Source organism: Protobothrops mucrosquamatus, unplaced genomic scaffold, assembly GCF_001527695.2.
Source record: "Protobothrops mucrosquamatus isolate PMUCROS unplaced genomic scaffold, P.Mucros_1.0 scaffold2194, whole genome shotgun sequence".
NCBI classification, from domain to species: Eukaryota; Metazoa; Chordata; class Lepidosauria; order Squamata; family Viperidae; genus Protobothrops; species Protobothrops mucrosquamatus.
The window spans coordinates 71,132-94,821 of record NW_015388287.1 but is presented as its reverse complement, the minus strand read 5'-3'; the positions used below and the strand labels follow the sequence as shown (position 1 = coordinate 94,821).

The following is a 23,690-nucleotide window of genomic DNA, read 5'->3' as shown; positions in this document are numbered from 1 at the left end:
AACTATTAATCACAGAGGAAAGTATTCACTCAGCAATAATGTAATGGGGTGGGGAGATAATAGTATAGTTTTTAAAAAATGGTAGAAGGGAACATTATTCCCACAGTATCACTGTTTTATTATTCTGAATCAGAACTCCACTACCACAACTGTTTTAAAGTGAAAACATTCCTTAGACAAACCAAAGAAATAACCCACATAATGTAATTTTTTCAGCCCTATCATATCTACTCCAATGGGGCCCCTTTGCTGATTTACCGGGCCTAGGCAACAATTTCTTCATTTTTTAAAAAAGGATTTTGTTTTGATTGTCACTGCCAGCATATATATTTAAAGGTTAGTTATAATTATGATACATGACTGTTGCCCAAAGAGAAATTCTAGAGATTCCTAAAATGTCGCAGGCATATTCACACAATCAAGAATTGAGACAAATAATTGAGATCTGCAATCAAGTGCCCCAATGCATCTCTAGATCTAAAAAGTGACCCTGTATAGAGCCGGTTGCCCTTGAAAACCTAAAAGTTCAGAGTTCAAAGGAGGGAAGATTTCTGAAAAGAACAGGAGAAAGTGCTGTCACTCTCTTCTTAGGCTATGAAGACGAGAGGAAACCCAAACTTATTTAAGTGCGGGAAATTTTCCTCCTTACAACAAACTGGTACATCAACATTCTGTACATACTGGAAAGTTCCAAATAATTTTTGAGTTTTTTCTTATTTCATAGACATGAGCACAATATGTATGCACATGGAGTCCTGAATATAACTTTATTTGGGTATAAAACCCAGAGTAGCTCTCATGTTAGTGTTCCAACAATCTATGCCCTGCCTCCACTGAGGTCATTTATTACTATTAAAGTGCCTGGTTATGTAAAAGTCACTATCTTATTTTTAGGTGATCCTACTCCATTTCTACACAAATAAGCAGCCAAAGATTCAAGGCTGCTGTTTGCATAGATAATGACACTTACAATGGACCAAACCACAATCTCAGGACAGAATTCTGAGAAATAATTTCACTTGTGCGAGTATTTTTGTAAGCTTATAGGTGCTATAAACGGATGAAAGAAATAGAATTTAAAAAGCAGAAGGTTCTGCTAGGAGGACACACATTTGTAATTAAATCATCTGATGGAAGAGGTGGTGAACATATTGTCACTTCTCAATTAAGAGACGAACCCCTTTTGCGTCTATCTTGTGAGATAACTCCTACTTGTGAGAAGCTCCTTCCCCTTTTCTCTCAGGCTCTTCAGAAAAGAAATTTTCTATTTTACAGACTTTTTTTTCAGAAAGCAATACTGAAACCTCACAGCTAGTTCCTGAAAAAAAACCAACATGAAAAAAAAGGGGGGGGGAGATTTTGAGGACAGTCTCTTTTTCGTTCTAAAAAGCCAACAGGCGATGGTGGTTGCAATTTCTTTAAAAGCCCAATTTGCAGAAAGACTCACCACCACTAACTTCCTTCTCAACAAACAGGAAGAAAGATGGTTTTGCTCTATCAATACCTTTACCAAAGTATGTGTTGGACCTCACTGCTGTTGCCTGCAAAACTCCAATGGGAAGAGAGAAAACCCACCCACTGCTCCCTACCTTCTACAAAAAAAAAGGAATGGCAGATTGGCACAGCAGATGCTTCTGAAAAGGCTAACCTTATAGGGATAGAACCACCTCTTTTCTCCATGGAAAAGCTTCCACAACTCAGGTTCCACATTTGCAGAGAGCCGCAGCAGCCTTGCTGCTTCTATCTCCTGTAACCTCTTAACAAAAGAGAAAGAAACATGTTCTTTCTCATAGAGAAAGCCGGAGTGAAGAAAAGAGTGATCTTTCTCATTCAGCTTTAGTAAATAGCAGCAAATGGGCTGCTTGCACCTTCTTTACGGAGTTCCCTACTTATTCCTATTCAGGGATGGGAAGAGTCAGCCGCAACACAAATAATGTGTTTGCAATTGTATTCGTATAGTTTGATGGAAAAGGCAACATTTTAAAACCTTGTTTGCAAAGTTCTCCCTTTAGCTTCCAAGTCATTCAGTAACTTACTTAATTTTTTAAAAAAACAAAGCAAAAAAAAAAGCCAACTGTATTGTTATTGACTCACACATCTGACTAATGTTAGCGTTTTCCAACAATGTCACGTATCCAGTAACATTGCTGGGAATGTGAACATCTCGGACCTCCTGGAGATTGTTGGGAGTCCTTCCAACTGCTACTGTAATTTGCTGGGGCATGTAACTCTGGTCATTTGCTGCAACAGCAATGGAGAGGTGCCTCAGAATGACATCTGGTTTCATCTTTAAACTGCAAGGCAGAAAGAAAGAGTTTATTTATCAACTTTGCATCCCACTGCAAGCACAGGAGCTTCGGTGGCTCACAAAATAAGAATATATGCAGTGAAATATAAAAACACAAACATAGGACAATTAAGATGTGATGATATTGGGTATGTCTAGTTTGATGAAGAGAAGGACGAGGGGGGACATGATAGCAGTGTTCCAATATCTCAGGGGCTGCCATAAAAAAGAGGGAGTCAAGCTATTCTCCAAAGCCCCTGAAGGCAGGACAAGAAGCAACGGATGGAAGCTAACCAAAGAGAGAAGCAACCTAGAACTAAGGAGAAACTTCCTGACAGTTAGAACAATTAACCAGTGGAACAACCTGCCTCCAGAAGCGGTGAATGCTCCAACACTGGAAGTTTTTAAGAAGAGACTGGACAGCCATTTGTCCGAAATGGTGTAGGGTTACCTGCCTGAGCAGGGGGTTGGACTTGATGACCTCCAAGGTCCCTTCAACTTTATTATTATTGTTGTTGTTATGGAAACTTTTAATACAAACATTATTCATAAAAACATGAAAAAACAAAAAGGAATACCTTCAATGCTCACGTTTCTCAGTAACCAACACAAAGATAGGTTCAACTGTAGTCTACTTGACAATAAATAGCGTAATACAGCAAGCATGACTATATCAATTGATAGGCTTATGTTTCATGAGAAACGTAAAATAATGTTTCCGTTTCACAGAATCTTGAGAAAACAAAAGACTGCAACATTTAGGCTTGCATTCCTATTTATACTGCTACAGATATAGATATATAGATATAGACTGATTGTCCTGGGTAGTTTTATCTTGATTACTGTGTTTTTGTTTTTTATATTATGATGTTTTTACCTGTTTTAATTTCTTGTCAGTTGCCCAAAGTCATATATTTGAGATGGGCTGCCATATAAATTGAAGAAATAAAATTCCATTTACTTAAACTTAAAACAGGTTATTAGAGATGTACAGAACTCCATTGTAGATTGATAAAAGTTACATGTTTAAGGAATCTTTTAAAGATTCCAAATGTGTGTTAGTGTTATCCAGCCATTAACTTTGGACTTTTAATGCACTGCTTTTATCCAGGCATTTTTCCTGCTTTTATTTTAAAATATTATCATTTTTAATCTGCTATTAAATTATTTGTAATAAATACCATGTATATTATATGTGTGCATATAATATACACTACACATAAAATCCAGCTAAAAATGCTATTTTCTCTGAAACAAGAGGGCATGATTCTGAAGACTGAAAAGAGAAAAGATTTTTCCCATTAGGAAAAGGTTTCTCTTATGCAAATTTAACATATAATGTAACCTTTATCGTTTAAACCTTTTATCATTTAACATATTGTAATATTTAACATATCAAGCAATCAATTAATAGAGCTGAAAGATAATCATAGTATGCTATTTCAGATCCATTAATCGGTATGAGAGAAATGCTTTTTGGTTTTTTTTGGCCAGATAAAGTGAATGCCCTTACAAGTCAGATTTCTATCTGGTCAAGAGTTCATATGTTTTAAGAATATGCCAGCATTAGGCTCAGGCCAGGCCCAATCTATGAGTATTATACATACTTGGCTAGTTAAATTATACCTGGGAGTCTTTTATTAACAAAATTATAGATCAATTTCCATTAAAGTCAGATTTTATTCTAGCCATCTTAGGTAGTTAATTAATATTTAGCAAGAAGGTCTCACCGTATCCAGTGTGATCGAGCACTCCCATCTGATTGCCAGAAGGAGGAAGTTTCTCCGTTTGTCATTTTGTCTATATCGGCTGAATTAGAGGAGGTTTCTATATGGGTATAGCACTTAGAAACTGATTTGAGTTTGTCCAATTCCTGATTTCCATTTAAATCACTAGGACTTTCTGTAAAATGATCAGATATAGGGACAAACAGGAGAATCAGAAGCACTCATTATCAACAGATGTCATTATCAATTTGTATACTGTTTTGCTTTTATTTGCTAACTTCTCAGAGATATGTATTTGAGATGGACTATTAGACAGACAGACAGACAGATCTGTCTACCGTTCTCTGTGAATGTCTGCTCTCTCCCCTCATGGTGGCTACCCTCAAAATGTGGCACTACAAACTCAGAATTGTTTCAAGCCATATTCTAAAGTGTTTCGCTAAAAACTTCTAAAAACTGCGTTCTCACAAATCATAAAATGCACAACATCCCATAGTGAATAGAACTGAAATTTGAAGAAAAGAATTGCATGGTGATTACCGAGCCCACTACTTCATTAATTTTAAATATTTTTCTTGTTTGTGGTTTTTGACATCTGTAGCTGTCTCTATTCAATTTGATAAAAAAAGAGGGAAGCAGCTTCTTCCCCAGTTTTGCTGACTAATGTGCACTTGTTTAAACGAAACAAAAAATCCAAACGAAACTGTTGATTTGCGCAAATCAAATTTACCACACTATTTATGGGCAGAGAAATGTATGGAATCATTTTACTTCAGTTTTTCAGAGTGTGAGAAACATTCCTCAATGGTTTCTCAGGAATGGGTCTCTGCTGCAATGAAACACCAATTTATTTTTTTCCCTAAAGTTTTTCAAGAAGGGAAGGAGCAAAGGACATCACCAGCTACAGTCGTGGAAGAGTTGCCGCTTTGTACCTTCCTTCATGCTTCAGCCCTAGCTTTGTTCTAGGTCATTTTAAGTAGAGAAGAGAGATGGCCACCTCCAAAATGCTGCAGAACACTTAAGGAAAATTCTGCGAAATGGCTTTTTACTTAGAAGAGGAATGAGAAAGAAAGAAACACCTAGCACACTAAGTGGGTTTGGCTCTGTTCCACTTAAAAGCATACAAATCCACTTGCCTAAATTAACAATTACACAATGCTGCAGCTTGCTTCTTGAGCTGCACAATCCTTCCAGGAAAAGAGCAGCAGGGAAAAGTAATTCTATAAGCATGGCTGTAAATCAGGGATCCCCCCAAATTCTTCAGCTCATCAACCATGAATTTTGAGATTGTTTCTTGACTGCTCCCCCCCAAATATTTATTATATGAAAACAATTTAATAAATACTACTTTAACTAATAATATTACAAATAATAATAATGGTATCATCAACCACTTTTGGTCAATTCCCATTGATCCTTGGAGGTTGATACTGATCACTATGAGGAAATCCTGCTTTAAATCATTGTCTTTGTTAAGTATTAGGGGAATTGAAGAAAAACACATAGGCCAACACACCAATAATTATCTAATCCAAATAAAAAAGTCAGATTATTATAAATCCCAACTGTCAGCCTGATACATCTTTGATTACAGGGGACTTTCTAACAAATTCCTTCTCTCATATAAGCCTGCCTTTTTTGTAATATCAGCATCGGAAGCCCTATTTAGGATGCCAACATGAGATGAAGGGGGATGGGGGGGTGGATTTTTTAAGTGGTGCATTTCAAATGTAGAAGAATCATTTGCAATTGAAATAGAAATAGATGGTGGTTTTTTGATGGTCAATTCAATATAGACTTCATTGGTACCAAATTTTGAAAACTATCTTGAAGGCCTAGCAACAGGAAAAACAGGATATAAATATTTTAAATAAGCGTCCAAAGTAAATCTATTAAAAATGAATTTTTAATACCCTTTTCTTTTAGGAGAAGTCGATCTAAAGAATCCTTTAGTACAGAAGAGCGCATAGTGCAAATATTGTTAAAGTATTCCAAGACTGGATATGGGATAACAGTGCTGGTGATACGATGCCGATGCAGGAATCTAAGAATCGTAGTAGCATGAAGACTAAGGCGCTCATTTGAGTCTGAAAATATATCTATAAAACCTGTAAGAGAAAGAAAAGATCCTTAGGGGAAAACATATAAAAGTTGGTGGGAAAACTCATTTTATTCTACCATTCTATACATTCTGGAAGTTTAATAAAACCTTGTCACAAATGAAAATTATAGGTGCTTTCAAACTGAGTGTTGGAGAATATCCTGAGAATACAAATCAACCAGATTTTCATTCAAAGCACAAATGGCTAGACTCAAATTACCCTACTTCGGACAGATTATACAAAGACCTAACTCTCTGGTGAAAACTGTAATGTGGGGAAAGATAGAAGAAAAGAGGGTAACTAACAGTCAAACAGATGGACTCAGTTATAGTGTCTTTGACTGCATCATTGGAAGACCTGAGAAACCAGATTAGGGACAGATTATCAAAATCTATCTATGTAGTGTCTGAGTTGACAACAGTTTTATGGTACATAGTCAATCAATCAAATAGAGCTGGGAAAAGAGAGAAAAGCTATTTCTGGTAAAACTCATGAAAATATTATTTTAAGCATAAATGCTATAAATGCATGGGTTAATTCTGGCTGCCTGGAATCTAGATATTATTGTTTAGCATAAACTCATGTCATGATTTAAAAGCTATCCGTGATTTCATTATGTATCCACATAAAAAGTAATCAATGGTTCCACTGTATTAATACTTTAAATTTGACAACTAATGCTTTGTTTGTTTAATGTATCTTAGAATGACAGATGGACACATTTTCATATAAGCTTAATTATAGGCATTTTTATAAAAGTTTCCAGCTCTAAGTTGTAAGGTTCAGTTAGACAGCTTTAGAAAAAAAATAACTGAAGATAAAACAAGGACATTGAAAATATAATTTTGTTCCACTATTCTCTCTATTTAGAAATTTGGAAGAGCTCCATGAACTTAATATTTTATTTCAGGCAGTAGGCAAAGTATATATGCACATACACAACTTGAAACATCATGTTTCTTAAAAACTGTATCCATCTAAACCAGGACTCTCCAAGGTCTCAGTGAAAGGGTTTCTCCAGTGCATAAATCAAAGATCGTTTAAGTGAAGATGCCAGGAACATGTTCCTTCCTTTTTTCTTACCTGGAATAAGTGAACAACTTTGCATCTGCCGGATTACATGACTAAGCTCTCCTTGCAAATTTGCACCACTGGAGCTCTTGAGAACTTCCAGCATATTTTCCACATCCACTGTGCCATCGCCCTCAGGATCAAACTGAGCAAAAGCCTAGTTGGGGAAAAAAAGTTAGAAAAACCTCTCAGTACTTATCATTCCAATCAGCTGCTGGAAATCAACAAATTCTTGATTAGAATTTGGTCAGCATTAACAGCATCTTGCTCAAAGACCTTCCTGAGGTTCTAAAGAAATAACTCTCATATAATTATCTCTAATATAGTTATACAAATTTAAATTCCATAAAAGGCCTCTCACAGAAGAAATCAAGAATCGCAGTCATTACAAATAAATGACACCTGGTTGTCCTGGGGTAATGTGCAAAGCTTGTATACAACATATACAAACTTGACTGACAGACTTTCAGTAGGCCTGGCCTGAAGAAACAAATGCTCATATTTCTCCAGGCAACTGTTCCCTATTTTTCACTTTCCACAGTCCAACCACAGAAAGGATAGATATTAATGGTGGTAAAGGCCTTCAGCTTTTCTGATCTTGGCAGTTAAGGTAACTGTAAACCACAATTTTAGATTACAGTACCCTTACTGGCTGCAAATATTTGATGACAAGAAACAAAGCATTCAAAGACCTTTCTCTGAAACCGGTTAAGTTGCCTTCCAAACAGGATAAATACAATTCTGGTTGTCAACACAAGGGTCAACACTGCAAATGGATGCATACAGAATGCTGCTGCATCTGATCTTTACAAATATAATCTATATGAAATACTATATTAACTGATATCACAATGGTCTCCTCAGAAAATATTCTGCCACCTTTAATATAGCAATTTCAGCTCAATCAGTAAGCCCTGATTCTTTGAGATGATCTCATTTTTATTTAAAATTCTATCATCAATATAGAAATACTGCTGAGAAGATTTGCTTTATCTAATGAAAGCAAACAATCTTGAATATTTATAGCCCATCCATTCCTGCATTAGATGATATCCAGTGAATACAGAATGGTGGTCTCCAAATAAATGTGGGCATATTAGCAGTAGTGTAATAAAAATATTTATACAGAATACATTTGTTTCACCTGTATTCAGCACCTACCACACCTTAACCAGCACTTTTCTGAGATCAATGGTATGTAAACAGAGTAGACAGTAAACTTCTTATTCAGAGCTCTCTGTGTTTAGTACTGGTAGATTTTATTTATACTTAATAATCAATTTTTATTTTGTCTGCTATAGTGCTACTTTATTTCTATTTGCAGACATTATATGTCTTAATCAGTGGTGGGATTCAGCCGGTTCATAGAACCGGTAGCTAATTTTTTGTTGCCCAGGCCCAGAATGGACTTCCGGAAGTGGCATCCACAGAGAACCGGTTGTTCACATATTTGAATCCCACCACTGGTCTTAATATGTCATCTACCATATATTATGAATTGCATTTGAATTTTCTAATGTTTAATTAACTAGCTGTCAGGTAATGTGTTATTTTTTTTAAGATCATATTTTATTTCAATATATTCCATAGCGTAATTGGACTGTGATTGGATTTGCAGAAATGGACTCTAGAAATATAAGTAAACAAGACAATGTTGCCATTTGCTACAGCTTGAAGGCATGTAAATCAACCAGCTTTCCTATCTGAGTAACTTGTTTTTTAACAGGGTGTGGTCCACTGAACCTTTGCCCAGATGCAATACTGTACTTCTCTTGACATTATCTTTTATTAGATTATTTACTTTCCACACCCTTCCCACAAAAGCAACAAAATACTTCGCAGATTCATTTTACCTGTTTTAATCTAGCCTTCACATACTTTTGGAATTTTTCTTGATTACACTATTAATTTAAAATCAAAATGTGCTACAATCAGAATGTATACTACTCTGAAAGAAGAGTTAAGGAATGCCCTTCATCAAACCCCTCTATGCAGTAGGAAGGGAGCTTTAGCATCCACCCCATCATTAGAATTGGCTCTAATTGGGAAAGGAGCTCTCCTAAACATCAACGCTCCAAACCAAAAGGAAATTTAACGACCAATAACTTAAGTTGCACTCAGAAAACACATGGTAACCAATGTAGCTCTCAGAACAGTAGTGTAACATTGCAGTGCCTAGACCAGTGATGGCGAACCTTTTAGAGACTGAGTGCCCAAACTGCAACCCAAAACCCACTTATGCATCGTCAGGTGCCGGGTGGGCGTGGCCCATTGGCTGGGCGTGGCCCATTGGCTGGGCGTGGCTGCGGTGGTAACGGCAGACTGGGTGGGACTAAAAAGTTCAATCAATCAATTCCAACTTTGCAAGATCTTTTTTTTCCGCGAGAAGTTGAAATTGACTGATTGATTGAACTTTTTTTTTTTGTACACGGCGGTGGTGGCCTAAAGTGAAAAGGTTTTATAAAACCCAGCTGAAGGCCTAGGACTGGGACGATGGCGCGCGTGCCCACAGAGAGGGCTCTGAGTGCTGCCTCTGGCACCCGTGCCATAGGTTCGCCACCACTGGCCTAGACTGCTCAGTAAGTCTTACTGCTGATGCATTCAGGACCAGCTGAAGTTCCTGGGTGGTCTTTGAGGGCAGCTCCATTAAGAACAAATTATAGTAATCCAATCTACAACTCATGCATCAACTGAAGCTGAACAAAACGCAAAATGAAACAGCTTCCATCTGCTTTTGTAGCAGGTACTATGAATCCAAAAGAATCCTCAAGTAGTAAACCTGTGCCAACTAAGCATAACCCTACTAAGAATTATATTTGATATTATCCTCGATTAAGTAGGCTTCTGACTTAACATCCACTCCATTTTGCTTGGCTCTTTTTTCCTATCAAGGTTCTGACAGATTCCAAGCATCAGGCCAGGACTTTTTGGCCCAGGGTCAGATCCACCCACTCAAATAGGAGTGTAATCAATGCAAAAAATGCCTCCAATTCCCAATCCTCACAGATGGCCCAATGAAACCTGTGGTTGACAGTATTTGTCACTGAGAGGTTCAGCAGGATAAGGACAATCATGATAGCTCACAACCATGAGGACAATCAGTGCAGTTTTTCTCCTTACTAGGGCCTGTTTCCCAGCTGCCAGTTATCACATATCCTCCAAAGCTTTAATTATTGCTCCAACATTTTCTCACAATTTTCTCACTTCAAGTGCCACAGGCTCAAAATCCACTCAGGTAAATAAGTCATTTCTGCAATATTTTAAGATACTGTGGGATCCTTGGTGCTCCCAGAGCTTGGTTCTTTTCTTGCAGATGTTTCATTACCCAACTAGATATAACATCACTGGAACTAGCAAGATACTGTTCATCAAGCTTCAAAGAGAAGTACGAGCAACCTTATCCCTGAAATGCTTAATCAGGTAATTGCAGTTTCCCAGCAGGGACTTCTAGCTGTAATTCCCTAGATCAGCTTAGGACACTCTGAATTTTGCAACGGACAAATATTCTGCAGATAATAGTAATTTATTTATTGAATCATATTTATATGCTGCCCATCACACAGAAATGTAATCTTGCTTTGTTGCCTTATTACATGAGGTAGGCTCAAATTTTTGTTCATACGTATTTCCAGCTGTATTCACACCTCACTTTCCCCAACCTTGCTCCAAGCATCTCTTTACTTAATTTCCCAAAACTCATCAGAAAACCCAGTCACTCTGAAAGAAGCAGCCCTATGTAGTATACTTATCACCTTTATATTGATAGAGGCTATCAATACATTCAATAGAGCTGCCCTAGTTGTTGAAGAATTCCCCAAACCCATCTGAAAACCCTGTAGATTCATCAAGCACTTGAGGCAGGTCATCTTAAACCAATGCTTTTTTCCTGTGGAGGTTAACAGCCCCCATTAAACGCTTTGTCATGAGGAATGATGTGTCTGTGACAAAAACCTGTGCAAAAGTCTCCTGTTATCTCTTTATCTGTGATAAAGAGAATATATCAAGTGTGGCCAGCAGCTATTTGGTGTGAGTCATTGATTGCATAAACATTTTGTACTTTTTATATGCAACAATAAAGTTGTTGGCTAAGAACCTAAAGAAGTTGCCACAAATATTGCACTAATGATGCAACAAGGAATATGGATCTACAATTAATAATGTAACAAAGATGTGTTGGACAAAGAAATGCAGCAAACTATTGCAGGCTTTAGAGATAAATCACAACAAATAGAATAAGTAGATGAAATTTGCACAGAAAGTTTATTAAACATGAGAAAATGGATAAATTTTAAGAAAAAGTAATAGACATGGGAAATGTATGGTCTGTGAATGAATGCTTGCCATTTAAGAACATGCTTCTAACCATTTTGTTATACTGAAGAGTTGGTCAGAAAAAAAAATGAAAAGTTAAATACAGTAGGATTAAAGAACAAAAGGTAATGTATGAAGCAGTGTACAGACATAGTGGAAACAATGATAAATAAGAAAATGTATAAAAAACTTTCATTAGTTTTTACTTACCTTTTTCACTTATCTCTTGCCATCATTATTCAATCTAAATTTATTTCCAGCCAACTCCAGTGGATTCTAATTTATTTTGCTTACTATTTTTTCTGCATAACACTGATGCCCCAAAAGGAAACATTAGGATTAGTACTCTGTATTTATCTAGAAATAAACATGCTGAAAGGGCTCCATTAAAATCATACTGACAATTGGTCCTCATTTCTCTAAATTGTACATGGTTTAAAATGTTTCTAGGCATTCCATGTCTCATTATTTCAAATGTATTCCCTAATGCAGGGGTAGGCAACCTTGGTGAAAGCCTGCATATGCTTGCAGCCTGCTAATTGGTTCAGGAGAAAGCCCAAGATGAAATTCCAATAATACATTTAGTACTAAATGTAAGCCAGAGTTTATGCAGTTCAGTAACAGTAATAGAGTTGGAAGGGACCTTGGAGGTCATCTAGTCCAACTCCTTGCTCTTGCAAGGGACCTATACTATTTCTGATAGAAAGCTGTCCAGTCTCTTCTTCAAAGCCTCCAGTGCTGGGGCGCCCACAACTTCTGAAGGCAAGCAATTGCTCGATTGCTATTCCATTGGTCGTTCAATGATTCTCCTCTCACACACATGCATCAGAAAGATGCCCTGAAAGCCTCTCCGAGCACTAACAACTCTTTTTGTGCCAGCCCTGGAAAAGTGTAGGGTTGCCAGGTTCTGCTTCCAAAAAATAGCCGACAAGCGGGGGGGGGGGGGGGTGTTAAGTAGTAAAAAAAAAAGTAGACTGTACAGCTTTAGATTACGTACCCTTTCATCGTAAAGCTTTTGAATAAAAAAAAAATGTCCACTATTTTGTGAAAAAAAAAATAGTGAACATAATGTGAAAAAAGTGGACTGTCCACTCAAATAGTGGACACCTGGCAACCCTAGGCCCCTTTTGCCCTGCAGGTGCAGTTGAGCTTTTCCTCCCCCCCCCCCCGGGTGGCTCTCCCGTGCTCACCTCTTCGCTCCTGACTCGCTCCTCGGCCGCAGCGGCAGCGGGGTCTCCTCCTGCCCCAGCGGCGGCGGCGGCAGCTGCCGTGGCCGTCGTCCCTTGCGCGGGCCCAGCACGAATCTCCAAGGCTTCGCAGAGCTGCTCGAGGCTGATGGCGTGCTCCCCGCGGCCCAGGCGCTCCTCCAGCCAGCGCACCAAAGCGGCGTGGTGGCGCGAGAGCAGCGACTCGGCCGCGGGCACCTCGCGCAGGCGAGCGGCGGCTTCCTCGCGCAGGCGGGCCTCTCCGAGCAACACCGCCGGCGGCGGGAGGGTCGAGGCGGCGGAGGAAGAAGACGACGACGACGACGACGAAGCTGGCGGCGGGGAAGCTAGGCCCGGGAAGGCGGCCTCCATAGCTCCCGGCGGAGGTGACTCGCTGGTGGCAGCGGCCCAGTTGCCGTTACTATTGCTCCAGGTGACGATGTTCGCCGTTCCTCCTCCTCCTCCTCCTCCTCCTCCTCCCGCTGCTGCCGCCTCCTCCTCTTCTTCCTCTCCCTCGCTGTGGCTACCCACGTTCCCCATGAAGCCCTCGGTCCACCTTTTGCCCTCCGGCTTCCTCCCTTCAGGCGAACTCCTGTCACGGATCAGGAAGGGCCGTCTCTCTCTCTCTCTCTTTCTCTCGCGCGTCTTCTTCCCTCAGGACACACTTCCGCCCGAACGTCGCAAAGTCTGCTCGCCCGTTGGCGGTCTACGACCCTGCCGTAAAGCACAGCTGGAGGAGGAGGGGGCCCAGGGCCCAAGCAGCACGGCCAAAGATGGCCCCCGGTCGTCTAATTATTCAGAGAGAAAGTGATTGCATCGCTTTTCGGCAACGCCGCAAACCCGAGCATGGGAGTCTCTCTACAGCAACAGAGGGCTGGCCTGATTTTGTGGCAGAGTCGCAAAAATCACAGCCGCCTAGGGAGCTAAGAGTATGATCTAATCCAGGGGTAGTCAAACCTTGGCTCTTTTATGACTCGTGGACTTCAATTCCCAGAATTCCTGAGCCAGCTTAGCTGGCTCAGGAATTCTGGGAGTTGAAGTCCACGAGTCATAAAAGAGCCAAGGTTGACTACCCCTGATCTAATCGGTGCGAGCGTCTCAGAATGCCGCAAAAAGGCGATCGGGACTCGTCTTTTGACGGCAGAGGCAAGAGAGGTAATGTCCGATAGTGTTAATTTTGGCTGAAAGAAACTTGCGGCATAGAGATAAGAAAAGGGAAGAATCACCTGGTTATTTCAAAGGGGTTTTGTTTGTAGATCCAGATTGGCTGCATAGAAATGGAAAACGAAAGAGCTACAACTCGGGCAGAAACAAGAGAGGTGTGTTTGATTTGATTAATCTGTCAAAAAGAGACGCGCTGGGGCGGGAGTTTATTTTCTATGGAGAGTGAGTAGATGGAGAAATCGCTACGCAGGACCGAAAGCCGGTAGCATCGGGGTCTTGCAACGGGTAGAAAGCCTTTGAAAACGGAGGTTGTGATTATCTAACCCAGCGATTTCCCCAGGGTTACCCCTGGGTAACGAGTTTTGTGTTATCAGTGACTACCCGCCTGCTTCCAGCTGGATTGGAAAGCAACAGCAGTAAGATATTTACCTCTTTGTGTAATTTATGCTGCCTACTCTTCTGATTCTCATTGCTTCTGGCACGCAATGTTTGAGAACCACTGATCTAGGTAAACAGCAAGCGGTTAAAAATCCTGCATCCAACCCCCATTCCCCCCCTCCAATTTCAAGATTTCTCAGGCAAACCAAATAATTAAAAATGCAACACAAAAATGCATTCCTATAAACTGCCCACCTACATTTCAAAACTGCTTTTTTTACAACAACCTGCATTTGGCAGATAAAAACAGGGACATGCTTTTAAAAACAAAATGTTGGTATCAAAAACTACTCCTTTTTCCTTACTCTTATAAGGCCGTGGCATACGAAGCCAAGCATGTCCCTTGCATTTAAAAAACATCACACCCCTCTCTTAAATTATGTATAGTGCATTGATATGTCCTGCAAGTCTAGCCTTTTTAATTAGTTCGTGATTCATGGCCCAGATAATAAGTTAATTCAGCAACATTTTTAAATGTGTTGCTTGAATACAGCCGTTCATTGACCCTGCTTTGTCATTATATGGCAAATCTTATGTATTATTATTATTTTATCCTTTTTTGTATATAACTCAAGGGAGTGAACATATCTAATACTTCTGCCTGATGAGGGAATTGAAGGGGAACTCATCAAATTTGCAGATGACACCAAACTGACAGGAGTAGCCAACACCCCAAAAGACAAACTCAGGATCCAAAAAGATCTAGACAAACCTGAACAATGGGCCCTACGCCAACAAAATGAGTTTCAATGTGGAGAAAAGCAAAGTTTTACATTTAGGTAGGAAAAATCAAAGGCAGAAGTACAGATTGGGTGAGACCTGGCTTAAAAATAGTAACTGAGAGGGACCTTGGAGTCCTAGTGGACGATCACTTGACTATGAGCCAGCACTGTGCAGCAGCAACCAAAAAAGCTAATACAATCCTGGGTTGTATAAACAGAGACATAGAATCAAGATCACACAAAGTATTAGTACCACTTTATAAAACCCTAGTAAGACCACACCTGGAATACTGCAGCCAATTCTGGTCACTATATCACAAAAAAGATGTTGAGACTTTGGAAAAAATTCAGAGAAGAGCAACTAAGATGATCCAAGGCCTGGAGACTAAAACATACGAAGAATGGCTGCAGGACTTGGGTTTGGCTAGTCTAAAGAAAAGAAGAAATAGGGGAGACATGATAGCAATATTCCAGTATCTGCTGCCACAAGAAGATGAGTACCAGAGGGAAGGACAAGAAACAATGGTTGGAAACTAATCAAAGAGAGAAGCAACCTGGAATTAAGGAGAAACTTCCTGACAATGAGGACAATCAACCAGTGGAACAGCTTGCATCCAGAAATCATGGGTGCACCATCACTGGAGATTTTTAAGAAGAGACTAGACAATCACCTGTCTGAGATGGTATAGGTCCTCCTGCTTGATCAGGGGGTTGGACTAGAAGACCACCAAGGTCCCATTCTATTCTATTCCATTCCATTCCATTCCTAAGGGAGGTCTTGAAAAGTGTTGTGATTCAAGCGACTCAGAGTAGCCTTGAACCACGAGATGGATGGCAAATACATTTGATAAAGAAATAAATAAAATCTAGCCCAGCTCCTTAACCACTATAGCAAATTGATTCTCTGTATGATTGATTGCCTATGTGTTGCCTGTTATGCCTGCTCTTTCACAGGCAATCTAACAAGATTTGTACTGATGAATCAACTGTAAAGATTTCATGCTTTTAATGTAATACAACCACAGGGCAATGGGAATGTGTATATTTTTGGTAACAGTTGATTTAGCCACCAGATGTGTTTCTGCAATATATTCAGTCCGCTTAAAAGCCACTTATAAACTGGAAATTAATTCAAAATCCAGCTGCTAGCAGCTGAGCTGTGTCTGGGCTGAGCAGCTGCAGTTTCAGCTTTGGCCCCCATAGAGGTGGCACTGCAGCACAACAAAAGTATATTGTCTTGATAACGCCCAGTAGGACAGCTATCCTGGGGTGAAAGCACATTCTGAAAGTGAGTTCTGTTGTCTTATATTCTCTACTTACAGAGTTTATTCCACAAGTTCATGTTTCTAAATCACAGAGTTGGTAGTGGAGGAACATATTTTGGTCGAGAGTGAGAATATCCACAAGCATATCCACTAAGTGAGAACACATCTGTTTTCCCTGTGTGTTAGGTCCATTGTTGGACTAATGGAGACATTTTTATCTAATGCCTAAATCATTTTGGTGCTCCTCTAATTTAAACTCATGAGATCTGGATAGTAGAGACTACAGTATTACTTTACCTTTTCCTATGTGCAATCCAAAGGTACAAAAGGTGCATTCTGTCACTGTACAGTTTACCCATTGAAATATTTATTTCTTATGGAAAATAAATGATAGAATGCATCAGGAGATACTGCAAAGACAGTACCAGAAAAAACATCAGAGAATGCAATAGAGCCAAAAACATTTTCAGGTGAACAACCTATGCCTCAGAGTTTTGAAACAATAATATTTATTTATATCTTACTTTTCCCCCCTCCCCAGGGGCATTGAATTATGTACTTTCTCATTAGGAAAAAGAATCCGTGAATAATTGTTGGGGCGTGCTTGCCTCCCTCTGTCATTCTGCCTGAAATGTTTTGAAAAAAGTAGCAGTGAGAAATAAGCAGTGCTGCTTATGTGTGAAGATCATTTCAGTGTATAATAAAACACTTATCATTTATTTACTATGTTGTTCCATTTGATGCTGCCTGACTCTAAACAGCCCTGGGCAGCTTACAATACACCAAAACAATATAAAAGCCATATAATAAAGAATAAAGAACAACAAAATCAGACTTGGACAAAAAAAGGAGAGGAAACTGTGAACCCAGCAAACCCCAGAAGATCCCACCAGCAATTGACAAGGGGGCTGAAAACATGCTAGCCCAGAGAGAACAGCTTGGCCTTTATGGTGCTTCAGAATGCCAACAGGGTGGGACCAACCAGAGCTGGGGGAGGGGTACTTCCTTCCAGAAGACTCTCTAGATCAGGTGTAGTCAACCTTGGCTCTTTTATGACTCGTGGACTTCAACTCCCAGAATTCCTGAGCCAGCACAGCTGGCTCAGGAATTCTAGGAGTTGAAGTCCACGAGTCATAAAAGAGCCAAGGTTGACTACCCCTGATCTAGATCCTGATAGGTAGCATTCTTTAATAGAAGAAGCACGGAACATGGAGCATGCCAGCCCTATCAGATCAATTCCATCTGGTAGAAACCACATTATTAAATATTTCTGGAACTTCATTAACGTGATTATGTTTTATACACATTTTTATTTATTCTTTTTTTTTAAAAAAAGGAAAGAGAAAATAAACATGTCCTCGCACTTGTTCTTTAACATCAGAAATAATTAAGAAAAGCTTCAGTCAAGGCATCATCATCATCTTTTTTTTTATTATTAAAAGTTTTATAAAGTTTACAATATAAATCCCCCCCACCCCTACAACCCCCCCTCTCCCCCCACTTCCCAGAGCTGTTCACAGGGTTACAAATAATAATCATAATCTAAATAACATAAACCAACTAATTATATAACCAAATCTATAACACACTTTAACTCATTTTTAAAATAAATTTAAATAAGTTAAAATTAAAATTAAATACATTTTTAAAAGAAGAAAAAACAAACTAGTAAACAACACTACTAGTCGAAATTATAATAAAAATCATACAAGCTATTATGCAAGCACTTAATAAAATAATAACAATAATATTTTAAAATTTTTACCCAAAAGCCAAATGGAACTTTTCAGTCCCATATTTGTTTTGAATATAATCTATCCATCTCCATACCGAAATATAACTTTCATATGACTGATCCTTCAAATAAGCAGAAATCTTAGCCATTTCCGCTAAATTTGACACTTTAATCGACCATTCTTCTACAGTGGGCAAACCATCCGTCTTCCAATATTGAGCTACCAATAATCTTGCAGCTGTTATAAGATTCAACATCAAATTCATTTCTTTGGCATCCAAATTTCCCATAATACCTAACAAAAATAACTGCGGTGTAAACTTTATCTTCTTCTTAAAGATATTTTGAATATTCCACCAAATCTTAATCCAAAATGCCTTTATATCCCTACATGTCCACCAAATATGGAAGTAGGTTGCATCTAAACTTCCACATCTCCAACATTTGGGCTGTAAGTTAGGATACATGCGTGACAGTTTTTGAGGATCCAAATGCCATCTATAAAACATCTTATAAAAATTTTCTCTCATCATCATCTTCATAATATTATCGTTTACCAGATCTAAACAAAATATTTTTATCTTAAGGGCCTTTATTCTAATTTGGCCCTGCTGCACCTTATTTTTAAAAAGTCATTTCCATGTATTTTAATTATGTGACTGGTGTCTTCTCTCTTGTGCTACCTTTAACCGGAGCATGCCTTGGGAAAATAAAATAATGTACAAGATAGCTGTCCTTCTAGCATTCCGATTGGCTGGTTCTTTAGAAGCCAGCTGTGCCTGGTTCTGATTGGTTGCCCTCACCTTCCTTTCCAAATCCTAACAAGTTTTACACTTTAAAAAATATTTGCAGTTGCCTTAAATGGATGAAGCTGATAAATGTACTGAAAAATATGCATGTTTCCAGACAGTTGAGCCTTGAAACAATAATTATGGAATCTGTGCCTCTATCTAGATCTTAGCAATGGCCACTACTGCTGCCTGTGGTGTTTAGGAGAGATTAGAAGAAAGCCATGGGATCAGTGAAGTACTCAGTAAATGCATTATCTGCCTTCTGATCTAGGCTTCAGATTATCATCTCACCAAAGCAGCAGTCCGACATAAGCTGTAGCATTTGTTAAAGCAGGCAGTCCTTGTCTTTGGGCATCAATCACTCTGGACTAGAAAATAGGAGAGGAGGCGCATCGGACAATGCTGTAGCAGAATCTCCAAGCAACAGCAGCAAGAGCAGTAGCTTTTCTGGAAAGAGAATGGGGAATGGCAGATGAAAGAAGTGGCATTCAGCCGAAGCCAGTAAATCACCACCTCCTTTTTCTTCCAGCATCAGAATCTGTGAGCTATACAATTGCATCCCCTTGCTCAGATCCACCACCTTTTGTTTGGCTCCCTCCTTGAACAGCCACCCAACACCATTGTTATAGAGCAGAACGGATCATTTGCAGCCAACTGAAGAAGAAGGCATCCTGCTTAATTGCACAGAGAAGCTTGGAAACGCTGAGATGGGAGAGCACCTCCAGTTCTCCAAACACGGCATCTGAAGGAGAAGGTCTTTGGATGTAAGTGGCCAAAGTTCAGGGGCGAGCAAAGGTAAGCGAAAGGCTTGAATTTTACGGGTTTCTGAATTAAAAACTGGAGACCTCTAGTTGAGCTTCTTCTTGGGAGGTTCTACAAATTATTTTTGCTTGTCCAATTTGTGCAAGTCCAAAGGCCTTTTGAGATACTGAGACTTCCAAATTCATATTTCCTATTTAGCCCAGTTATATACGGGCAGAATCAAACTTAAAGGAAAATTAAAGGAGGCATCTATGATCCAGATGTATCTTTCATATCCAAATGCTGTGTATGCTAGGAAACAACTGTAAGAAAGGGACATCATAATTTCCTGATTGTGGGCTTTCCTAGTGGATTAAATGGACTATTGTCAGAAGCAGCATGCCTGTTTTCATACCATTTAGCCTGACCCCGTGTAATTGAAAGGGAGGGTATGTTGGCAGTGCAGTATTTGTAAACAGTTGCTATTTCTTTAAGCTTATTCTTATTTAACTTTTTAAAAAGGCAGTGCAATGGTTGGCTAGAGAGGAAGGACTCACAGTCTGCAAATAGATGAATGCACAAGCTTCCCAGAATGGTATGGTTGGGGCACCATCAGGAAAGCCAAATTTTTGCACCTGCTAATTACCTGTGATTATTATTACTTAGAATTTGCTAGATTTTATATGCAATTGAATGCTGATGTTTACAATAGAATAAAAACAAAAGATGCACATTAAAGATGCTGACTAATGGAGATAAAAATAAAAGTATGTAATCTAGGAATGGCCTTTTCAGTGGTAGCTGCTTGGCTCTAGAATGATCCTCTGGAATCCTATTGTTGGAAGGAGTCATCTTGCAATGTTTTTCAATCTCAGCAGCTTAAAGATGTATAGCCTTCAAGTCCCAGAATTCCCCAGGGAGCATGCTCAGTTGAAGTCCACATATCGTCAAGTTGACAATATTGATCTAGGGCAGAGGTCCCCAACCTTTTGGGCACCAGGGACCGGTTCCGTGGAGAGAGGTTTTTTTGCGGACCGGAGGGTGTGTGGTTTTGTGTGCTCCCTGCATGTCATGGATGGGGCTTTGCTTGTTTGTGCGGACAGGTTGCTGGCATGCCGCGGCCCAGTACTGGTCCACGGAACTGGGGTTGGGTACCCCTGATCTAGAGCATCAAGTCCAACTACCTACTCAGTGCAGGAATCCACATTAAAACACTGCAGATAGATGGTCATCTGGCCTTCAGTAGAACACCTCTAATAAAAGGGATCCCATTACCTATCTTGATTGTTGTTTCCACTGTTAAAACTGCTCTGATAGTTTGAATTTTTGTCTAGTATTGCACCGTAATCTTCTTGTAACTTAAATCCATTTTGTACTGGAATGACGAAAAACAGATCTTGACCGTTTGGGTCAGGGGTAGGCAACCTTGGCTCTTTTATGACTCGTGGACTTCAATTCCCAGAATTCTCAGGAATTATGGGAGTTGAAGTCCACGAGTCATAAAAGAGCCAAGGTTGCCTACCCCTGGTCTAGGTGATATCCTTCCAGGTGCATGAAGATTGCTAGCATATTCCCATCTATTTTTATTTGTTTATTAAATTTGTATGCCACTCATCTCCCCAATAAGGTGACTCTTTGTGGCTTACAATCCAGAGCTGTACGGATTTAGCTATATTTTTTCCCAGTCAGGCATGCCCAGCAGTTCTGCCAATTTCTCTTGAGAGAACATCTTTTCCAGATAGTTCTCATTGCCCTACCCCAAACCTGTTATATTTAGTGAGCTGCCCAGAGCTGGGGTACTCAAGGTGGGGGTCTGTGCAAAGCAATTCTATTTCTGATGTTTGGAAATTATATTTCTATTGATGCCGCTTCCTATTATATTTATCTTTCTTTTTTTGCAACTGCCTCATATTGCTGGCTCACATTCAGTTTGCAATCGATTCTGGTTTTGACAAGTATCATTATCAGCCAAGACTTGTGTACCTGTGCATCTGATTTTTGTTTCCTAAATGAAAAAAACAACCCACCTTTCACTTGTCTCTGATAAATTTCATTCCTTCGCTTTCAGACCATTTCCCTAATGTATCAACAGAATAAAGGTATTTTTATTCTACTAAACATTTTAATATATTGAGATCATCTCTTACATTTCTATACTGCATTTTACTCAGTGCCTGCTGTTTATGCTTTCTCTGTTTCATTTTCAACAACTAATCTTATCTTTATGTTTTAAAGAACGGAATGCAGGTTTTATAAGTAAATAAATGAATAACTATATAACAGAGTAATCCATGTCCTTCTGTCTATTTCCATCTTTATCTTAGATTTTTTTAAACTGGACATGGACTGGACAGTCCTTTTAGATACAAAAGTGTTATTTAAAAAAAAAGATGGAGCAGCATCAGTCTTACTTGTTTATGCATCCTGGCTTAAAGCAGTATCTTTAATTCTCTATATTATTGCTTTTATATGTCATCTATAGAAAGAAGGAAGTGGGCTTGGTTACTAGATATGCAGGCTTAAATAGAAGCATTGTGATTAATAAAGCATAAAAAAGAAGATAGTCACAATAGTTTTAAGAAAAAGGAAAGTTTAAAGCTCTTTTAGGGCAGTCATTTCATTAGAACAACACAAAGACCAACCAAATGCTTGATTGGGCAAAATGGTGAATAGTATAAAAAGGGTGTTTTGCTGGCATTCAAGACATAAGGCATTTAAATATAATTGTGACAAGCTTCCAGATAGGCAAACTCTGCATTATCTCTGTAAAATTTATATATACATATTTAAAAAAGAAATGGTAGAAAACACAGGGGAATTGCCTGGATTGCGTCATCCAACCATCCTATAAAAGTCTGTATCTGGAGCCTCAATAAAGAAAGTGGACATTGGCTATATGTATTCAAATTAGGCTATATTTTGAACTGCAAAAATTATTTCAAGGGACACCTAAAATTCTCCTAAAGGTTTCAGAAATAAAGAACCAAACTGTAGTTAATCTCCACCCCACCCCCATTTAAATATAAATCAACATTACTCAAAATTGTCTCCATAATCAGCCACATTCCAGTGAAAAAGTTGAAACAAGAGGAAGAGACAAACCAAACAGCTTTTATATTGAAATAATTGTACATCTGTGCAGCTTTTTAAAAAAAAAAATTGGAACTAGATTTGGGATTTGAGTCTTACAGGATAAACTCCAAAAGTAGGTGGGGCCAGGCCCAAAATAGTAATAATACAGAGAGAGAATTTAAATCAAATGTCTTAATTTGTGAATAAGCTTTTTGGTGCTGCTAAAATATGAAGTTGCTTTTTCTTCAAAGGAATCATCCAGTAGAATTAACCCATCAAGTACATTCTTTTTGGATAGTTTTCCAATTTTGGGAGTGCGGGGATGTTTGGCTTCTATATTATGGAATACTGTTGTTTCCGTGCCTCAGAGACCAGATTGGCATCCATCCTGACAGCTCTCTGGAAATTGGTTAAAACTGAACTCTTTGGATAACCTTTGGAGGATCATGGATTGGCATAGTCTGTGGTTAATATAAGTTTGTTTTATGAATTGTATACTTATGTTAACGTTGATGTTGATGGTGCATCAAATGTATTGACTATGGTGACATATAAACCTAGCAGTCTATATACTACTAAAACTCTCATATCTGTAACCTGTAACTGGGTGAAATAGTGCATCATAGGGCAAGATTTTTTCAACCAACTCAAATGAGCTACGTTACAGAACACACCCAAAATCTGGGACACAAGACTCCCATGGAGTCTTGGCAAATGTTATAAAATTTTATGACATGAAAATCATCATAAAGCATTTTATGACATAATACAAAATGTCCCAAAACATTTTCTGTGGTCAACTCCTGATGTTTGATTGTGCTATACAGTTCAACATGACATCTCTGAATATCTCCCCTGAATTTTTAACAACTTTTCCAGTAGGTATATTAGATACTCTGCCGCTGTTGAAGGTATTGAGGAATCTGGTAAGGAAATATCTCTGAAACAATGACCCAAAGGGTCGGGGGTTCTCTAGTACTGAGGTCTCCAGCCTTTTGGGCACCAGGAACCGGTTCCATGGAGAGAGGTTTTTCCACCGACCGAAGGGTGCATGGTTTT

General features: G+C 39.0%; 1 protein-coding gene across 1 annotated transcript in view; it reads right to left on the bottom strand.

Moving 5' to 3' along the window:
* ZZEF1 (zinc finger ZZ-type and EF-hand domain containing 1) overlaps positions 1-13,243 on the bottom strand; it is a 71,776-nt gene extending 58,533 nt beyond the window's left edge. The window contains 6 exon segments of the mRNA XM_015824304.2: positions 2,095-2,294; positions 4,018-4,189; positions 5,928-6,122; positions 7,200-7,381; positions 10,577-10,590; positions 12,797-13,243. Coding sequence (XP_015679790.2) covers positions 2,095-2,294; positions 4,018-4,189; positions 5,928-6,122; positions 7,200-7,381; positions 10,577-10,590; positions 12,797-13,243 — 1,210 coding nt within the window.
* Between the last annotated feature and the right edge of the window lie 10,447 nt (positions 13,244-23,690).